The sequence below is a fragment of the Protopterus annectens genome, chromosome 9.part0 (assembly GCF_019279795.1).
Source record: "Protopterus annectens isolate FY-2018-M chromosome 9.part0, PAN1.0, whole genome shotgun sequence".
In the NCBI taxonomy this organism is placed as follows: Eukaryota; Metazoa; Chordata; order Ceratodontiformes; family Protopteridae; genus Protopterus; species Protopterus annectens.
The window spans coordinates 602,259,580-602,278,131 of NC_056743.1; the positions used below are offsets into that span (position 1 = coordinate 602,259,580).

Sequence of the window (18,552 nt, forward strand, 5' to 3'; positions counted from 1 at the left end):
CAGCCATTCTAAGCATTTGTTTTTTAGGCATATGGGCCTGAGTCTGCTGTTTGGTTGTCAGTTTTCTAGGCGTGGTGCAAGTTTTAGGCCTGGATGAAGATGAAGGTGTCTGTTTAAAATGCAAGTTTGTAGAGCTGAATACACCCTCAGAAGCCAGTGCCTGCACAGCGGCTCCGGACCCATCCAAGGTAGAGACATCCGCAGGTTCCACAGTTGAAGAAGCTTCTCGTGGCTCCAATGGGTCTCAGTAGAGGCCTGTGAATCTGAAGTAGCGGGTATCATGGGCTGCGAAAGCACCTCACTGAGTACCGGCGGACTGGTGACTAGCTTAACGGAAGCATCATTGGCAGTTTTGGACCTATGTGGTCTGTCTTTATCCTTACGTTTTTTCGGAAGATCGATAGTTGGATGGCTTAACAAAGCCATTTCAAAGTACTGAGGCAGAGTACTAAAGTAATTTGCTGCAAAGATAGCCTGACGACGAATAGTTCGGGGGTTGAACAAGGCACAAAACCGACAGTGAGGGACGTCGTGGTCTGGGCCTAAACAGGGGATACAGTACAAATGAAAATCTATATAAGGTATTTGCTTTCCACAGGTAAGACAATTGTTAACTTTTACTGACATCGGTTGGAGCAAAAAAAAAAAAAGAATCCCCAACGGGGTACTTATCTTTTTTGAAGACTTTGGATCTAAAACGAAAATTTCAGGAGTCTGCTGACTGGCACTTGCAAACTGCTTCTGCTTCAGGCACCGCACGGCAAGAAAGACTGATGTAATGGCGCCGGCTGCATGTTTTATACCCCTGACTACCAGACGTCATGGAAGAAGAGACCGCATCCAATGCAGGATTCCGGCTGAGGGCTACCCGCAGGCAGATAACCTAAATGTGATGACTGCAACAGTGAAACACAAACATCTTATAGTAAACAGTAATGTTTTACTTAAATAAACATCTAATCTTCAATGCTGGTTTCAAGGGGATACTACTATTCAACCTTTTTCTGCCATCTGCCCTCTCACCCTAAAACAAAGTAAAACTTTGGGTTCCCAGATGTTCACCCAGGTTTAATTACTCCTAGTCATTTGGTTTTCTAGTACAATGACAGGAATGGACCCCAACTCCTAATGGAAAGTATGACTAAAGTTCATTAAATTAGTACTGTTGCAATCTTTGATGTTGCCAAAAATGATCTTCACAAGACCTGCAATATGCCCAATATGTGACAACTTCTGTAATTCATATGGCGTTACATGCACCAGTAGCATATCAAAACAGGACTATAAATTCTTTTTTTATAAGACTCATTGCTTCTACTACAATTGGAATGGTCTGTGTATCCTCCTAACACACTTACTTCATTTCTGTCTGCAAAATTTAGTATTTTATGACTCTCTCCATTCGTAAGGCACTAATCAATGGGTGTAGCAATTTCGTTGATCAATGCTACATGTGTCCTCATGAATTACTGTACTGGTTTTCTTGCATCTTTTTTTCTGAACTGTTGGTAATGCATGTTAATTATTCTCTACAATGCTTTGTGGCTCATGTTTCCAATGTTTCTCAGCTTTTTCAATATTGTAATGTTTGCACAATCCCCCATCCAACAGCCTTGCCAAATTATTATGCCTTTCAGTTTACAGGCCCTCTACATTAGTGCATCACACCCAGCAACAAGATGTTCAACTGTTTCCAGTTCTGTTTTACAAACCTGCATTGGTCTGTTTCTCCCACACGTTTAATGGACTCTGTAAACCAACATGTATGTAGTCCACTATCCTGGGGTGCCAATATTAACATTTCATCTTCTGAAGTAAATTCACCTCTCCTTAACCATTCCTACATCAAACCCAGATTGACATGAGGTTGTTCCGGGAGATTTCTCTACTTACAACTATATTTACACTGCTTCCACATTTTTTGCCTTTTCATCTGATCCTTCTGCTTATATACATTTTTTTTTGTTTTTTGGAACATTCAGCTGCTGCCTGATTTTTTTGTCTACTTCTGATTTTAGTTATATTCCCGCTTTACACTAATATGCTTCTGCTAAACTAAGCAGGGAAATCATCTTAGACTTGTTTTCCTAGTGTTTTTAACTTTCACTATATTTAGTTCTGGTGAAATCAGCAGATATGTGTGAAGTCCTACAATTGCAGATCGGTACATGTAAACAATTTAGAGGAGGCCCATATCTTCTTCAGAACGAGGAATACATAATCTTGGTATACAATGATTATGTATCATTTGATAAGTATGAAGCATTTCTTCTATTTTCCTGTCCAACTGATCCAATATCTTTTGGGGCTTATCACCCCAAAACTGCAAGTTAGAACAGGGAAAACTGGTTTATAGCTTGGACTTTGTTCCTAGATGTCAGGGCTGTTTTCAGTACTAATTTTAGTCTTCTAAAATATTCCTCACCGAGTTTTTTTGCATTTGTTCATGTTTTACTGTCGATCCTTCAATTTCCAAATATTTATACATTCCCTCCTGATCAAGTTCCTTTATATCACATTCCTGTCCCAGACAGATATTTTCTTGGTGCTGCAGCTTTCCTGATTTAAATGTTGCTTTTGCACATTTATCAAAACCAAATGACATTCTTAAATCATGAGAAAGTTGTGACCACTTGCAGTTGTGTTTCAGCTCATCTGATTAACTATACAGTTTTAAATCAGCCACAAAAAGCAGATGAGAAGTCTTTGCACTTTTTTTTTCTGGGAGCCAAATTATAACCAAGACCTAATATGTTAAATAGACAGATTAAAGAGTTAAGGACAAGACAAAAAAAAAGGCAACAGTGACAGTCACCCTGGAAGAGCACCCTTTGAATTTTTATCTCTGGGATGATCATTTGTCCTTTATCATGGCTTAGCTGCAAAATGGTTTGCTACTGTTTCATGGTCACTATAATGTAACTGATCAAAGTAGGGTGCATCTTGTACATTTGCTAGCACTCCTTTATCCATGAATGTGGGATTCTGTCAAATGCTTTTTTGTAATCTATCCATGCCATACTTCAATTCTTCCCTTTTTTACAATTTTCAATTATGACTGCATTTAACAACAAATGATCATTTGTTACCCTTTTGCTCTACTGCCACAATTTGAGTTTTCCTCAAAATAACTAAAAACTCTGCTGGCATCAATTCAAGTACATAGTTTATACATAATGGGAAGGCAAATTATTGGTCTAAAGTTTTTGGGATAGCTTACAGGTTCACTCATAAGGAAGAGTATTGTTTTTACTGTTGTTAATCAGGTAATAGCTGTTGGGATACTTTTACATGCAGTTCTTACACAGGAGTAAATTTTGGTGTAAAGGTGTTAACACTTTTAGCCAGAAGTTAGGTAATGCATCTGCTCCTGGCAATTTCCAATTAGGAGCTTTTCTTAATTTTCTTTAAAATGTTGTGGCTGTTCCTTCATCACATTTCATATCCTGTACTTTTGAACTTCTTACTGTTTAATTTTACTTCTATCCCTTCTTTTTAGTGGTGTTTATATTCCTTTTGCTTTGTTTCCCAATTCTCTATAAAACTTTTTGGGTCATCAATGAATTGCTTATTTTGTGCTTTTCCTTTACATTTACCTGCATATCTTCTACGTTTTTCTGCCTGTGTTGATATCTTTCGTTTGCAATAGTGTATGATATATCCTGGTTTGTTTTAGTAGTGGTCATTACATTTATCACATCAATCTTTCTAAGTATTTTTGTTGAGCTGTTCCCTCTTCTATACTTTTCTACCAGTGACATTTCTTGCCTTAATTGCTTTACAGTTTTCTCTATTACATACTTCCATGATGGCATTTGGATTTCTTCTCTTCCTTTCCGTTAATTACTCTGTTTTTGTGTTAAAGCTATCTGTTATTAATTTAGCTGCACAGTAATACATCTTATTTACTTCTGTTATATCACACAAATTTCTGTTAATATTCTTGATTTCTGTGTTAATCTGTTTTATCAGACTTCTAACATGTTGGGTCTTAATGACTTTCTGTAATTTCTATTTCATCAATCTTCACTCCAGAGTGGGATCAGTGATTTTTCAATAAAGACACAATACCTTTGGTTTTACCAATACAGAGTTACAGATATGTAGACTTGTATACCATTCATTTACATATATGGCTCATATTAGAAACTTAAGTGAGAGAGATGTTAAGGGTGATGAGAATTAAGTTAGTTGTCATCATCTAGGAAGGAAGGCATCAACCGTTGTCACTCAAACTTATCAAATAATGAAGCCACTCATAAGCAAAATTTGCACAATTCCCACACAGCAAAACACTTACGTACAGTGGGGTTCTCCTCAAGATATCTGCCTTTCCTTTCACCATCTTCTGTTTCTTTCATTTTAATCAAACAACTCAAGTCACACATCTTCCTAATAGATGTAGACTTATCCTTTCTGGCCAACATCCCAAAACAGCTAGTAGACAGGGGTATTGGTACACGAGGTTTGACTCTATCAAAGCTTTAAAAAGGAATGAACTCAGTTTTTCTCCTCCACCCATGTTTGGTTTAGATAGAGGAGAGATGTACAGGAGTAAGAAGCAAGCACCACATATCCCCACTAAATACAAAACAATGGATAATGGTACAGTCAGCCATTAATGTGGTTCCCTTGCACACTACAGGCTTCTGCAACCATCTGATGATTTGATAAGAGCAGTAGGTAAGCAGCCTAAATGTTCTCAGAACATCACAAACAAAAACAGTGAGGACATGTTGGCAGAAGCTGTAGGACATGAATGTTGTTGTTGTCTTTCGGCTTTTCCCGGTTAGGGGTCGCCACAGTGGAACTCCGGTCCGCTAATGATTGGCAGTAGATTTTCACGAACGCTGAGGTGCCAGCTCGATGTTCAACCTTCAACGAATGTAGGACATGAATGTAATGCATAAAATTCTAGGCCATCCTGGTTAAGTCCTGCAAAGAGGTCTAGAAGGAAGGGGTAGTATGAGGCCTTCCAACTGCCAGAGGCCGAGGTGATGGCAGGGAATCTGCCTAGGCAGACATCTTATGCTTATGCTGGGATATGCATGTCTTCTTGAATGAGGCTCCCACCTTGTAAGTCTACCCACTGGGGCAATCAACAGCATAATACATCAAACATACTCTAATAAGGACAGCAAGCAGAAATATGAGGATATTCAAGGAAAACACTCAGAGTTGGAAAACAGAGTAATGTAGTGTAAGACAATTTTGCAGGGTTTTTTTTTTTTTTTTTTGGTTTATGGTCAAGCTGTAAACACAAGTGATATTGCCGATCACCAAACAACTGATCTAATGGGCTGCACTCAAGCGTTCTACACTGTCCAGTCAAAAACACGACAACCACCTTCAAACTAACCGGTACTGTTCTTCCACTTGACCATAATTTTAAGGTCTTCTGGCATAAGAGTATGACAATTCATACAGTACCACGTATGAGGATGCTGTACCGCACATACATTGCAGTGTTTAACTTTTTTGTCTAATAATGATCCATTCAAGTTATTCCAGCTTTTATTTTGGGACTCTGACAACAGGTTCCCACCAATGCATTTTTTTTAACATCCTATACCTAAAATTCAGGGCTGTAACAAGAAGCATTGTATATTAACACGTGTACTTCCTAGCAAAGAATGTAGGAAAAAGGACCTCTGTAAACTAACACTTCATTCCTTATAAGACTGTCTCTTAACACATGCATAGTTTTTTAGCATTTCAGTTAACAGAAACACATCCCTAAATACATTGATGAGATGGATATTATCAACCAATCCGGATACATGTGGACAGCTTGTCATAAACAAATAGCTTTGAATGGGGACATACTGGGTCACACAACTGATGTTAGTAATCATTCATGGCTGTATAGCATAACAAAACATTCAGTCAAGTTAGAATGAAATAAACTTTTTACTGCAAGGATACAACTGAAGCAATAAGAGCTGTAATTTTACACAAAAGGAAACAAAGGGCAACCAAACCAATAAAGATGCAAGACAGCATTCTCATTTCTAACAGACACTGATGCTTACAAAGTGATGAGCTCAACTGCCAGTAACAAACAGTCAAGACCAACTCCTTTTTTTTCCACACTAACAAAATATTCCACAGCAGGAAATGTTCAGACAAGAAAGCTGGGAATTTCTATCTTTAAACGCATGTTATCTCCAAGATGTGATAAAATGTTTGCAAATAAAAAGGAAATTAATTTTAATATTCTGTTTGCTTTCTTTCCCTGAGAAGCATAGAGAGAGAGAGAGAGAGACAGAGAAAAAACAAAGCTCACCCTCCGCCTTCTACAGTTGCTTCCTTCAAGTGAATGTAGGATGCTGGGAAAATTCCCTGTAAACAAAACCAAGGAATGAAACTAACAGAAGAAAAAAACACTTCAGTGCACAGCAAATAAATTCACATTCTACTACCATATTACAATACAGCAAGGTAAATCATCAGAAGAAATAGGTTGGTAAACTTTTAGCACAACATCTCTCATTCCCTGCAATACAGGATTATTTATTTACTCAGTAAATGTGTACATATGTGTGTGCATGAGCATATCAAATACAGACAGGTGCACACACACAAATAGATACTCTAATTATACTGATTAAAATCGGATGCTGTAATCACAACCTTAGGGGAAAATGAGACAGCACAACAGTTTGCTGGCAAGATCTCTGCCTCACAGTGCCAGTGTCCAAGGTTCAAGCCTGATCTCTGGTTACCATGTGTGGTTCTGCATGTTCTCCTCATGTCTGAGTGGGTTTTCTCCAGGTGCTCTGGTATCCTCACACCTTTCAAACTGGTTGACTAACTTGTACTATACTGTCTACAGAAGTCCCACTTAAACTTGCCCCTTTGGTCCAGGCTGAAGCTGAAAAAGGGACAAAAAGGACCAGTTTGCTTATTCTGTTAAAAAATAAAGAAAAATTACAAGAAAAAAATGACTGCTGAGTGAAGACCTTAGTCGCAAGTCCAAGGTTTTGTACTTTTGAAGTGGTAATCCGCAAAGAGGGTTCCTTACACCCATATGTAAACACGGTCGTGGTGGTTGCTCACTGTGACTATGGAAATAGGTTCATAGGTTCGTACTAGGCTATCTGCCCTAAGGCATTTATAAGCCTAGCCAGAGTGTATGAGGCTTACACCACCCCTTAGGATGAGAATACTACACCCTTTTAGGGTTTAGTTTACTATGCCTCTGTCTAGTAGTGACACAGAGATGACCCCCGGGGTAAACCTACGATCTCCCATCCATTCGTCGAGATTTCTCTTGAATAGAGTCAGTGAGGGGCTCTGCCTAACATGGACTGGGATTCTGTTCCAGAGTGTAGGGAGCCTCTGGGTTATGAATCTGTCCCTCCAGCACATCCTATTTATTTCTGTGTTGAGGTTTAAGTCACTTGTTCTCGTGGCTCTGACGGATTTGGATTTTCTGAGGTGGAGCATGTCCATTAATTCAGGATTGGACATGGCCTTGTATGTCAGGCACAGATCACCTCTGAGTAGGCGGTATGCGACTGAATAGAGCTGGAGTTTTTTCAGTCGGGCATATGACATATGTTTAAGACCCTTTATCCTCTTGGTGAGGAACTTTTGGGGTCTTTCCAACTGCTGCAGGTGTCGGGTGAGATACATCCCAAATGGGGCATTGTACTCAATCATTGGCCTGATAAGAGAAGAGTACAGGGGCACAATGACCTCTCTTGATCTAGATGTGAAACCCTTCATGATAAGGTGGGCAATATAGAAGGTCTTCCTAACCACTTTGGCAATGTGAGTGTCAAATGAGAGGTTACTGTCAACCTGGGTCCCTGATTACCTCTTCCGTACTTAATGGATTACCGCCTATGTGGTAATTTGTCGGTACCTTGTTTTTCCCAAAGGGTATGACCATACATTTTTTGGCGTTCAGCTTAAGGCCATGGCTCTGGCACCAATTATCCGTTTCTATGAGGCCTCTCTGAAGGATGTTTGTGTCCGCTGGAGTATCAATTATGGCACCCAGTTTGCAGTCATCTGCGAACTTTGTCAGCCACAATCCTCCTATGTTTGCCTGTACCTCGGAAAAATAAATGCCGAACAAGAGGGGTCCCAGGACTGAGCCCTGTGGGACACCGCTTGTGACTGGCTTAGAGTCTGACATAGCTCCAGCAACTCTGACCCTGTGGGTTCTGTCCTTGAGCCAGTTTGCAACCCATCTTGTGACATATGGGTTTACATTTAAGCTGGTGAGTTTGTCTATGATGCCTGAGTGGGGTATTGTGTCAAAGGCTTTTGCAAGGTCAAGGTAGGCTGTGTGAACTGCCTTACCCTCATCAATGGCCTTAGTGACTGTTTCAAAAAGTCGACCAAGTTCAAAAGGCAGGATCTGCCCTTGACAAAGCCAAATTGGGTAGGATCCAATGTCTGTAGGTCCCCAATGTCTTTGTTTATGAGTTCCATAATGATCCTCTCCATAGCTTTGCAGACCAGGCTCGTCAAGCTTATGGGGCGGTAATTTCCAGGGTCCATAGAAGCACCGCCTTTGTGAAGTGGGACCACTGTTGCCGTACGCCACTCTTTGGGTACGTATCCTGTAGTAAGGCTAAGATTAAACAGCAGCCTTATGTGTGGGTTTAGTTCCTCTTGGAGTTCATGTAGCACACAGCCCGGGACACCATCCGGTCCAATTGATGCTGTGTTTTTAGCTTTAGAGAGGGCGGCTCTCACCTGGGCATCTGAGATGTTAGGGAGGCTACACTCTGCTGGGATAGTTATTTCTCCTTTTGGGGGGGAGGGAATTTGCACTGAACCTGTCTGCCAGAATGTTGGCAATGTCAGTGGGTTCGGTGTATTTTGTGTCATTTTGGACTAACTCTGTGCATATCTGGGAGTTTCCACCCAGGTTTCTAACATAGCTAAAGAAGGCCTTGTGATTGTCTTTTGTGTCTTTTGTGATTTTTCTCTCAAAGTTGGCCTTGGATGATTTTATGAGTGATCGTAGTTTTTTGCTAGTACTGATCAGAGACGCCTTCCCTTTCAGGGATTTTGCTCTGTCATGTAGTAGCTTCCTCCTCCTGTTGTAAAGTTTGTTTATGGCTGGGGTCCACCAGACCGGGCGCCTGCCTTTGGGGGAATGGGTCTTGGTTTTATTTGGGATTGCATGATCCATGCATTCTTGAAGGTGCCCATAGAAGGCATTTGCAAAGGATTCAACAGTGTGGGTTGTGGTTTCCACTGGCCCAGGGGCCTTGAAGGATACCACTTCAGTCTTAAGAAGTGTGAAGTTTGCTTTTGAGAAGTTCTTCACTGTGGTCTTTTGTGCAGGGGTGGGGCGGGATGTGGATTTCCAGTGAGATTAATTTATGGTCTGATCTTACCAAAGAGGGATATACTTCGGTGTGGAGCATTTTGTCCCCATGTTTGTGATGATCAGGTCTAGTATATTGTCTCCTCTTGTGGGAATGGTGACTAGTTGTTCCATTGCATTTGAGTTTATGAATTCTAGGAACCTTTGGGCTAGGGTGTTGGGGCTTGAGTAATGTTCCCAGTCTATGTTTGGGTAGTTGAAGTCTCCCAAAATGATGGTATTTGGAGAGACATTCATACTCTCCAGTGTCTTCAGGAAGGCTGTGTGGGGTTCCTGAGTTTGAGAGGGTGGTCTGTAGCATGCTACAAACTGTAAGGCAGTTTTGCCTATGGTTAGTTGCACCTGGATAGTCTCCGATGCTTAGATGCGTTGCCACTAACCTGGAGGTGTGGGTATCTTTGATGAAAATGGATACCCCCTCCTTTTGTGGTTCGGTCCAAGTTTTGGGGCCGGAAAGCATGATATGAGGTAAAACCTGATAGTGCTGGGGTGCTCTCAGGAGCCTTGAACCAGGTTTCAGTCACCGCACAGACATCTATGTTCTCCATACTGAGGAGGGCTTCGAGGGCGTGCATCTTGAGGTTTAGACTTCTGGCATTGAGCAGCATTACCCTTAGTTTTTTTCCACTTGTGTTTTCTAGGGAGGTAGGTTTGTCATTTGAGCCTTGCCTAAAAAAGGCACTATGGGGGTGGCAATAGGCTTGGCCAATATCCGGAAGCCCAGGGGTGACAGGTGCAAGCCATCCCTTGCGAAGCAGCGTGGCTGGTCAAGCATATCATCCCAAGCAGACAGACATTGGATCCCCTTAGAATGACACCAGTAATTAAGCCAATTGTTAAAACTGATCATTTTGTCTTTGTACTGTGGCATCATTCTTGGTGAGGGTAAAATGCTGCTCAGGGTCAGGGTCATACCGGCCTGGGCTACATAAGAGAGCTCCTCTATGTCTCTTTTCATGTAGTCCAGGGAGGTACGTCTCAGGTCGTTCACACCGGCATGTACAATGACTGAGTCATATTTGTACTTGCTGTGGAGTGACCTGAGTGCTTGTGTTATGTGGCGGATTCTAGCTCCCGACAGGCAGCTTACTGTGACCTTTTCCTTGTTCAGTCTGGTGAGCGGGACGTCAGTGTGTCTGACTATGGAGTCACCTATTACAAGTGTGTCTGGCATGTTGTTTGGCCTTAAGGGCTGTGACTGTTTAGCACACTGACTTTGTGAACTGTGTGTTGCATGTGCTATGTCTTGAGGTGGTGGTTGCTTGGGTGTCTGCTTTGGAGGCCTCTGTTGTTTTGGTAGATTTTTAATCAGCGCCTCCAAGTATGTTTTGTGTGTTTATGTGTTTGGTTTGCTGTTGTGATAGTTCTATGTGAGACTGGGTTTGTGGTGTGCGTGGTTACCTTCTCCTCCTGACTGGTCTTGCCAGTACTGAATTGAGAGAGCTCAGCCTCCAGTTTGGCTATATAGTTGCATCTCTCATATATTTGTATTTGTTGGGAGGAGGAGAGGGTTGTCTGTGTACATGAGGCAATTGTAACATTGCCTCAAGATTCCCAGATTCACCAGCTGAACAGGAGAGGGCGCCAGCAACTGACCCTTTGACATGCTAGAAATAGTGAAAAAGATTGCTGTGTAACTGAGTCAGAAAGGACCTATAGGGAGATGTGTACTCAACAGAATTTAGGTGAATGAAGTACTTTCTTTTGTTTAAGAGTGCTTTACCTGTATAAAAATGCTTTAGGAGCAAGTGCTGAGCTTTTCAGATAGAGTATAGGCTGTTTAGATTGCAAGTAGAACAGTTCTAATGGAAAAATTGAACAGCAGACATGGCGGAGCCAGAAAAAGTTTAACCTTGTTTAACCGCTATGCGCACGACCGCGCAAAGCCGTGCAAAGGCGGATTTTAAGCAGTGAACTACAAAAGAGCTAGGAATGGTCCCAAACAACCAATTACTACAGCTTCTTGTGCTGAGGTCACTTCCCCCAAGGAAAGGTAGGCTGCTGAAGGCTCCCCACTCCCACTGGTGAGCAAAGAAACTTCCTTCTATCCAAGTAAGGTAATGGACAACACAGGAACTACACCACAGCCCAGAATACAGCAATGCCTGTATACTGGTCTAAACTAGTTGAGAAGGGCGGGAAAACAAGGATTATTTTTTTGTTTTTTTTTTGTAGAAATACACAGAAAATGCAGAGACAGTGATAAATTAGTTACACAGGCTAGCACACTTTAGTGGGCAGCCTCCACAGTTAAATTAAACAAACAAACAAGCAAACTTTCGATTAAATTCGAATAAATGTAACTTTAAGTGCAGATTTAAAATAAATGCAGTAATCAGAAAAAAACAGTTCAGGCTAGTTTAAAGTAAGCAACAGAAGCTATTTCCAGTGAAAAAAGGCAAATATACTTAAATCCAGAAGGAAGTCACTTTTTCGAGTTCCTTGCTGCTAGGACCACTCTGTAAACCCACGTGGAGCTTGTCTGAGCAGTATAGCCAGAAAAAAGCGCCCAGAGGCGGATTTTAAGCAGTGAACTACAAAAGAGCTAGGAATGGTCCCAAACAACCAATTACTACAGCTTCTTGTGCTGAGGTCACTTCCCCCAAGGACAGGTAGGCTGCTCAAGGCTCCCCACTCCCACTGGTGAGCAAAGAAACTTCCTTCTATCCAAGTAAGGTAATGGACAACACAGGAACTACACCACAGCCCAGAATACAGCAATGCCTGTATACTGGTCTAAACTAGTTGAGAAGGGCGGGAAAACAAGGATTTTGATAAATATGCATATTTATGGCAAAATCACGAAGTACAAGATGAGCATTAAGCAGAGACCAATTAAGTATTTAAGGTGCAGCACATGCTCACGTATTCCTGTGAATTATACAGGTAAACATAAAAGGGCCTCATTTGCATACAAAATGCACAGAGGACCTTGCATTTATGCAATTTTAAACAGCACCCTATTACCTTGGGATTACTGGAGTAAAGCATCAAATTATTAAGAACACTGCAGATTTTTTTAAAGAAAAATAATAAAAGTACTGGAAATTATGTAACAGCACAAAATGAGGTAAGATTATTGGGTTCATGTCAACATTTCTTTTTTCATATGCTTGGCATATTACAATGGCTATGGTGAATACTATAAGCTGTCATTTGTAAATGGAAAATCAGTACAATTGCAGTGGAAATTAGTCATCAGTGAGAAAATCATTTACTTTGCTGTCTTTTAATGACTGCATATATGTTAAAAATGCAGTGAAACGACTCTGAAGTGGAAAGGATGTTTTACTGGTTCAGCCTCTCTTTACTGGGAGATTCCTGAGTGTTACTGATAAATGAGAACTGACAGCAAACACTATTTCTAGAATGTGGTAGGGGCTAATGAAATAATGGATTGTGTTAAACTGCTTTCTTCAGTATTGTGAATGCAGTTTATCTGTAGCATTACTTCAACACAACTTTACTTGGCTGGACTCTACATAGATAGATAATTATGGGATCTGTGTCAACTTTTTTCTGAGGAAGGCAGGCAAGCTTTCCTATGTTGCGTCTGACTGATGATTATTTCAGATTTTTTTTTTGTATGACTATGGTATTTTACCTACAGTAAGATACAGAACAAGGGATAACAGTAGAGAAAACACAACATAAATCATTTTACAGTAACAAACAGTTAAGCTAACAAAGTTCATGGATTGCAAAGCAGATATCATAGGCTGAACTCTGGTTTTACAGCAGATTTATAAATCTGATTATGAATCGTAAATGGGAGAAAGAACACTTCATTAGCATACGCCATTGCATATGATTTCTAATTTACATCTCATGTGTTAATTTGCTTATGCTTATTTGTGGCCGTGGCATGTTAGCCTAAGTGGCCTTGATGAATCATGGCCTAGCTGTGCTCATTTGAGGATGCATTGGCGCAAACCATGAACACTGCCCTAACATTTTATCAGGTAAGTTTCTATCTTTCCAAGAATTAAATTATCAGTTTCTGAATTAATATGGAACATATTAACTGTCCACAGCAGTAAAATAGTTTAATTATCCAAGACTCTTCCCATTACTTGCAAATATGTGTATTGCACAACAGAAATTATAATTATTTTTCCGCATGGCTGCAAAATCGAGTAAAAACTCTGTGTTGATGATACACATACAGAACACTTTAGAATACTCCAATGCAGTAATATTCCTGTCTCTCTCTCCCTCTCTTACATCATATCATCTCCCTTAAGTTGTGGAGGCATGTGAACCAAATACATCCCACATTAACAGGAATTTATTCAAGAGAAAACCCAAGAATTTAGCTAAACCAGAGAAAATTAAAGTAGACTTTCCTAATTTTATGAAAGACAAATAAGCAACTGGACTACTGTTCCACAACTGAGTTAACTTTGAGGCAACATGTTTATGCTCCAAATTTGGTCATCAGGAAATAGACAAGGTTTGTATTAGTAAACATACAATTATATCAGCAGAAAGAGATGCTTCTGAAAGTGAAAAACTTGCTAGAAGGGAAAAGTAGCAAATCTTGGGACATCACAATGTTTGTGGAAATTAATTACCTCCTGCAAACTAGACAGAAGAGAAAGACGTTCGGTAATCAGGGGATGTCAACTGGTACAAGCGAGACTCAAGTTGTTACATCAGTAGTCTTCAGAATATTTGTCTTGGAGGGTCAAACTGTTTTTGTATACAGAAAATGCTATCAAAGAAAAAATAAGTTTAGCCAACAAAGGGCTAGTCAGCATGCTGAAGATGACTTTCTTAAATAGAAAGACTTTGCTGGTGAAACTTTTTCCATTGTCAGTATCAGAAAAAGTACCCAGCTGCAGACTTGAATAATCAGGAGTACATTGGACTAGAATTAGAGACTGGTGTTGGCAAACTGAGATGATTGCAAACAGGATACTCCTGATGTTGCTTTACAGTCAACTCTTAGTTAACCGGAACTCAAGCAACCAGAAAAAAAAAATCGAAGAAATACAGTACAATTTTCATATGTTGCACTCCCCCCCCCCCCCCCCCGCAGAAACATGCCTTATGTTTTTAGAGTTTGAGAGTTTTAAAAAGGAAGATAGGAATAAATTCACTCTCTCCACAAACTAAGAACAAGTCAAACCAAACAAACAGTATAGGGTACAGTATTAGTCAGGCCTATTTTTAATAGTAACTCAAGCAACCAGAAACTGCAGTTATCCAGCATCTACCAATCCCCATGGGTGCCGGTTAACTGAGGATTTGCTGTATATTCTCATTCCAGTTGTCTAGTCAATAAAAAAGGTCTGTTGCCATGGATAGGAACTTCCATACTATCTGCATTACCAGCTTGGATATGGGCATCCTGAGGAAATGAAGAAATTGCCTCATGTTTACTGACAACCAGTTAATTCTTAAACAAACTGACATGGTGTGTGAGAGATGTATTTGCACAATGTCACTGGAGGCAAAGTGTCACATGAAAGTACTCCTAATGTCAATAAGGCTGTCAGTGTCACACAAGGTGCATCCATCACACGATTCAAAGCAGACATACAGACCTAATATGCTGAAGTACTTAAATGTAACATTGCTAAACCCCAAAGACCTCCTAGATGAAATGCACACAATACCCTCAACAGCCCCAAGTGCACTCTTTCAAAACACCTGCATCAACACATACAGCCTCTATTTCTAAGCAGATAAGGCAAGCCACCATGTAATCCAACATTCCTGTCATTGGAGACTACTGTGAGATGCACTGATGTCCCTCTCACCAGGATGAATAAGGAGAAAGTCATGGTCAGTTGCTCATCAGGGGCTAGGATCTGCCATATTATACATGCACTCAAGTCATTGGACCACAAGACTCAGTCATAGTCCATGTGGGTGTCAATAACCTGACACGTACCTCCCTGAACTATATGAAGAGACACACCATGGAGCTCTCGAAATGTGCGTCTCAGACTGGTATGAGCCTAGCACTGAGCAGCATTTTACCTTCAAGGATGATGCCACAAAACAAAAGATGAATGACTGACTTTAATAACTGGCTTAGATTCTGCTGTCACTCTAAAGGGGATGCAATATTTGTCAGCATGGAAGAAGATGGTCAAGAGACCATGCTGCTTTGGCAGGGATGGTCTGCAGCTCTCCCTTCTAGGCTTTCGAATATTAGCTAAAACACTGTCAAATAAATAAAATAAATAGAGCCTTTTTAGGCAATGCTAAACTGAAAGTACTTCTGACACAGCAAATCAAAGCCAAGAAAATCTAAAGGTATCACTGATCAATGATAGGAGTCTAAACAAAAAACTCCACTCCCTAGAATCTCTCCTCATCCTAGAGAATGCTGATGTCTGTACGGTCACTAAAATACGGTTTAAAGCCATGGAGAGCACACCTACAGTGAAAGGTTATAATGCCTTCCACACATTTGGACCAGTTACTACACAGACAGGGACTAATGGTGGCGGTGTCTCGATTTACATAAAAAATAAATATACCTCAAGGCTGATCAAACAGAACAATGCATGACCTTCTCTATGTTCAAATCACCATAGGCAAAATCCAATACCACTTCCTTGCAAGCTATAGGTACCCCTCTATGACTCAGAAAAACCCATACCATGTATTTAAACTTACTGGAAACAATCACAATCAAACCCAATATCATATTCATGGGCAGCTTTAATTACCACACTATTAACTGGGAATCCTAAATAACACTAAATGTACAGGCATATAGACTCCTGGCTTTTGTAAACACAAACTCTCTTGTCCAATACACTAACCAGGAGTGCAACCATACTGGATTTGGTCCTAACTAACCTAGGAGAGTGATGCATATCCCCCAGTGTAAAGTCTTCCCTGGTAAAGTCAGACCACAAAGTGGTCGCCTTTGAAGTAAAGTACAACCTGGACCCCCAACTAACCTTATAATATTCAGTAACTGCTCTTAGACTAACGTCTAGCATATTAAGTGATAACCTTGCAAACTTTCAGGCCCCCATAAACCCTGAGAAACACTGCTGCCTATACAGAACTATCCCCTATAAAAGCATCTTAATAGCTGCATAGAAGCGGCTGTACCTACCAGGAGGAAATACAGAACTCACTCAAAAAACAAGCCACCCTGGTCTAATCACAAAAATCAATAGGCTGGATAACGGAAGGAAGAAAATCATGGCAAAAATTAGGAGGTGCAGCATCCAGCAGGATAAAAGCACTCTAAAACTAAAACTCAGAGGGCAAAGTCTATCAAAGCCAAATTTGAGGTAAATTTGGCCTCCTAGATCAAAGACAACCACAAGGTACTTTTTGGCTATGTCTACAACCTCAAAGGCAATTCACAATTGTGTGCAGAGCTCACTGTAAATGGAGCCACCTATACTGAGCCCGAAGATGCAGCAAACCTACTGGCCAACAAAAATTCAACTCCAACTTTACCCCTCTCTCCCTCTCAAACTTTCCTCAGGAAATAGCATCAAATGTAACTCTCCCTGCTGCCACCAGGAAACAGGTTCTTAATGCTCTCTCTAAGGTCAAGAACATGGCAGCAATGGGCACAAACAATATACCAGGATGTCTTCTAAACAGAATGAAACATGACCTATCAGGCCCCCTGGAATTGCTGTTTAACTGTAGCCTCCAAACAGGCTTTGTGGCTCATGAATGGATAGCAGCAACAGTTATCCCTCTGCACAAAGGAGGGTCATCTACGGACCCTGGAAACTACAGACTCATAAGTCTCCCTAGTCTCATATGCAATGCCATGGAAATGATCAATAATGATATAGTAAACCTCCAGACATTGGACCCAACTCAATTTCATTTTGCTAAGGGCAAATCATGCCTATTTCACCTGGTGGACTTTTTCTGAGTACGTTACCAAAGCAATGGATGAGACCAAAATGGTTCACACTACCTACTCTGACCTGGCCAAAGCATTTGACACAAAACTCCCACTTGGGCAAACTCACAAGGTTAGGCACAAACCCTTATGCCACCTGATGGATAGCAGACTGGCTCACAGACAGGAAGTTAGAACTGGGGAGTCCACCTCTACAAAGAAGGCAGTCACAAATTAAGTCCCTCAGGAATAGGTCCTGGGCTGCTCCTTTTTGGCATTTACTTCTCTGAAGTCAAAGCCAAAGTCAATGGCCACTGGCTGACTAAATTTGCAGACGACTGCAAATTAGGAGTAGTCACTGAATCCTATACAAACAAATGTTCTCCAGGAAGTGCCACAGAAGCACAATTGGTGTCAGACCCAGGGACTAAAACTAAATGTCAAGATATGTGTAATAGTATCCTTTGAGAAGTCATCCACCCCTGGTAACTATCATATTTACAACACACCCCTTAGAGTTCACCCAGTAGTCAGTGACATAGGGGGACACAGACAGTAATCTAGCCTTTCACCATCACATGTCTACAGTAGTGAGGTTATAAATGCTATGTCGCGCAACTTATAAATAAAGGTATAACATCTAGGTCCAAGGAAGCCACTGTTTCACTTATTCGGCATTCATCAGACCTATCATTGAGTACAATGCCCACTTTGGTATGCACCTAACCAGGCATATCCAACAACTGGAATATCCACAGGGTTTCCTCACTAAAAGAATATAGGGCATAAGTAACATGCTCTATGCAGATCGCATCAAGGCCCTATCCTAGCATTCTATCTCCTACAGGCGGTTGAGAGGAGATCTTTACCTGGCATGCAGGGCACTGTCAGACCCCACTCTCTGATGGACCTACTGTATATCCACAAAACAAAGAGCACCAGAATTACCCATTCTAAAGACAATCCTTGTCTGACCCAATTCAATTGTAACTTGGACAATTGAATGGGGAACAGGAAATTCTTCCCTACGTTGGCACCTATGTTTCTGTTTTACACAGGCAGCCTGTAAATGTTTCATCTCCCAAGCCCCTGCTTACACTTATCAAGGTTACCAGAACGTCAGAGATTTGGGATGCATGGCTAGGCTTCAAAAGGTCTTTGTGGTCATTAGCCTAGTAAGCACCTATGAACTGGGAAGAAGGCCAGCAACAAAAAAATTGTTAAATAAATGTCAGAACTGTAAAGTATTAATATCTACTAGATGCACTTTAACATACATGAACCAAGCTTCTACAGGAAGCGAACGAAGATGATGAAATTTCATGACTCAGTTAAACTGGTGAGAATTGTAAAGCAAAAA

At 40.8% G+C, this 18,552-nt stretch overlaps 1 protein-coding gene across 1 annotated transcript in view; it reads right to left on the reverse strand.

Moving 5' to 3' along the window:
• The window catches only part of DOCK5 (dedicator of cytokinesis 5), a gene marked incomplete in the record, with an annotated part of 3,482,443 nt that overhangs the window by 2,798,033 nt on the left and 665,858 nt on the right, over positions 1 to 18,552 (reverse strand). The window contains 1 exon segment of the mRNA XM_044083155.1: positions 6,287 to 6,342. Within this exon segment, the coding sequence (XP_043939090.1) occupies positions 6,287 to 6,342 (56 nt within the window).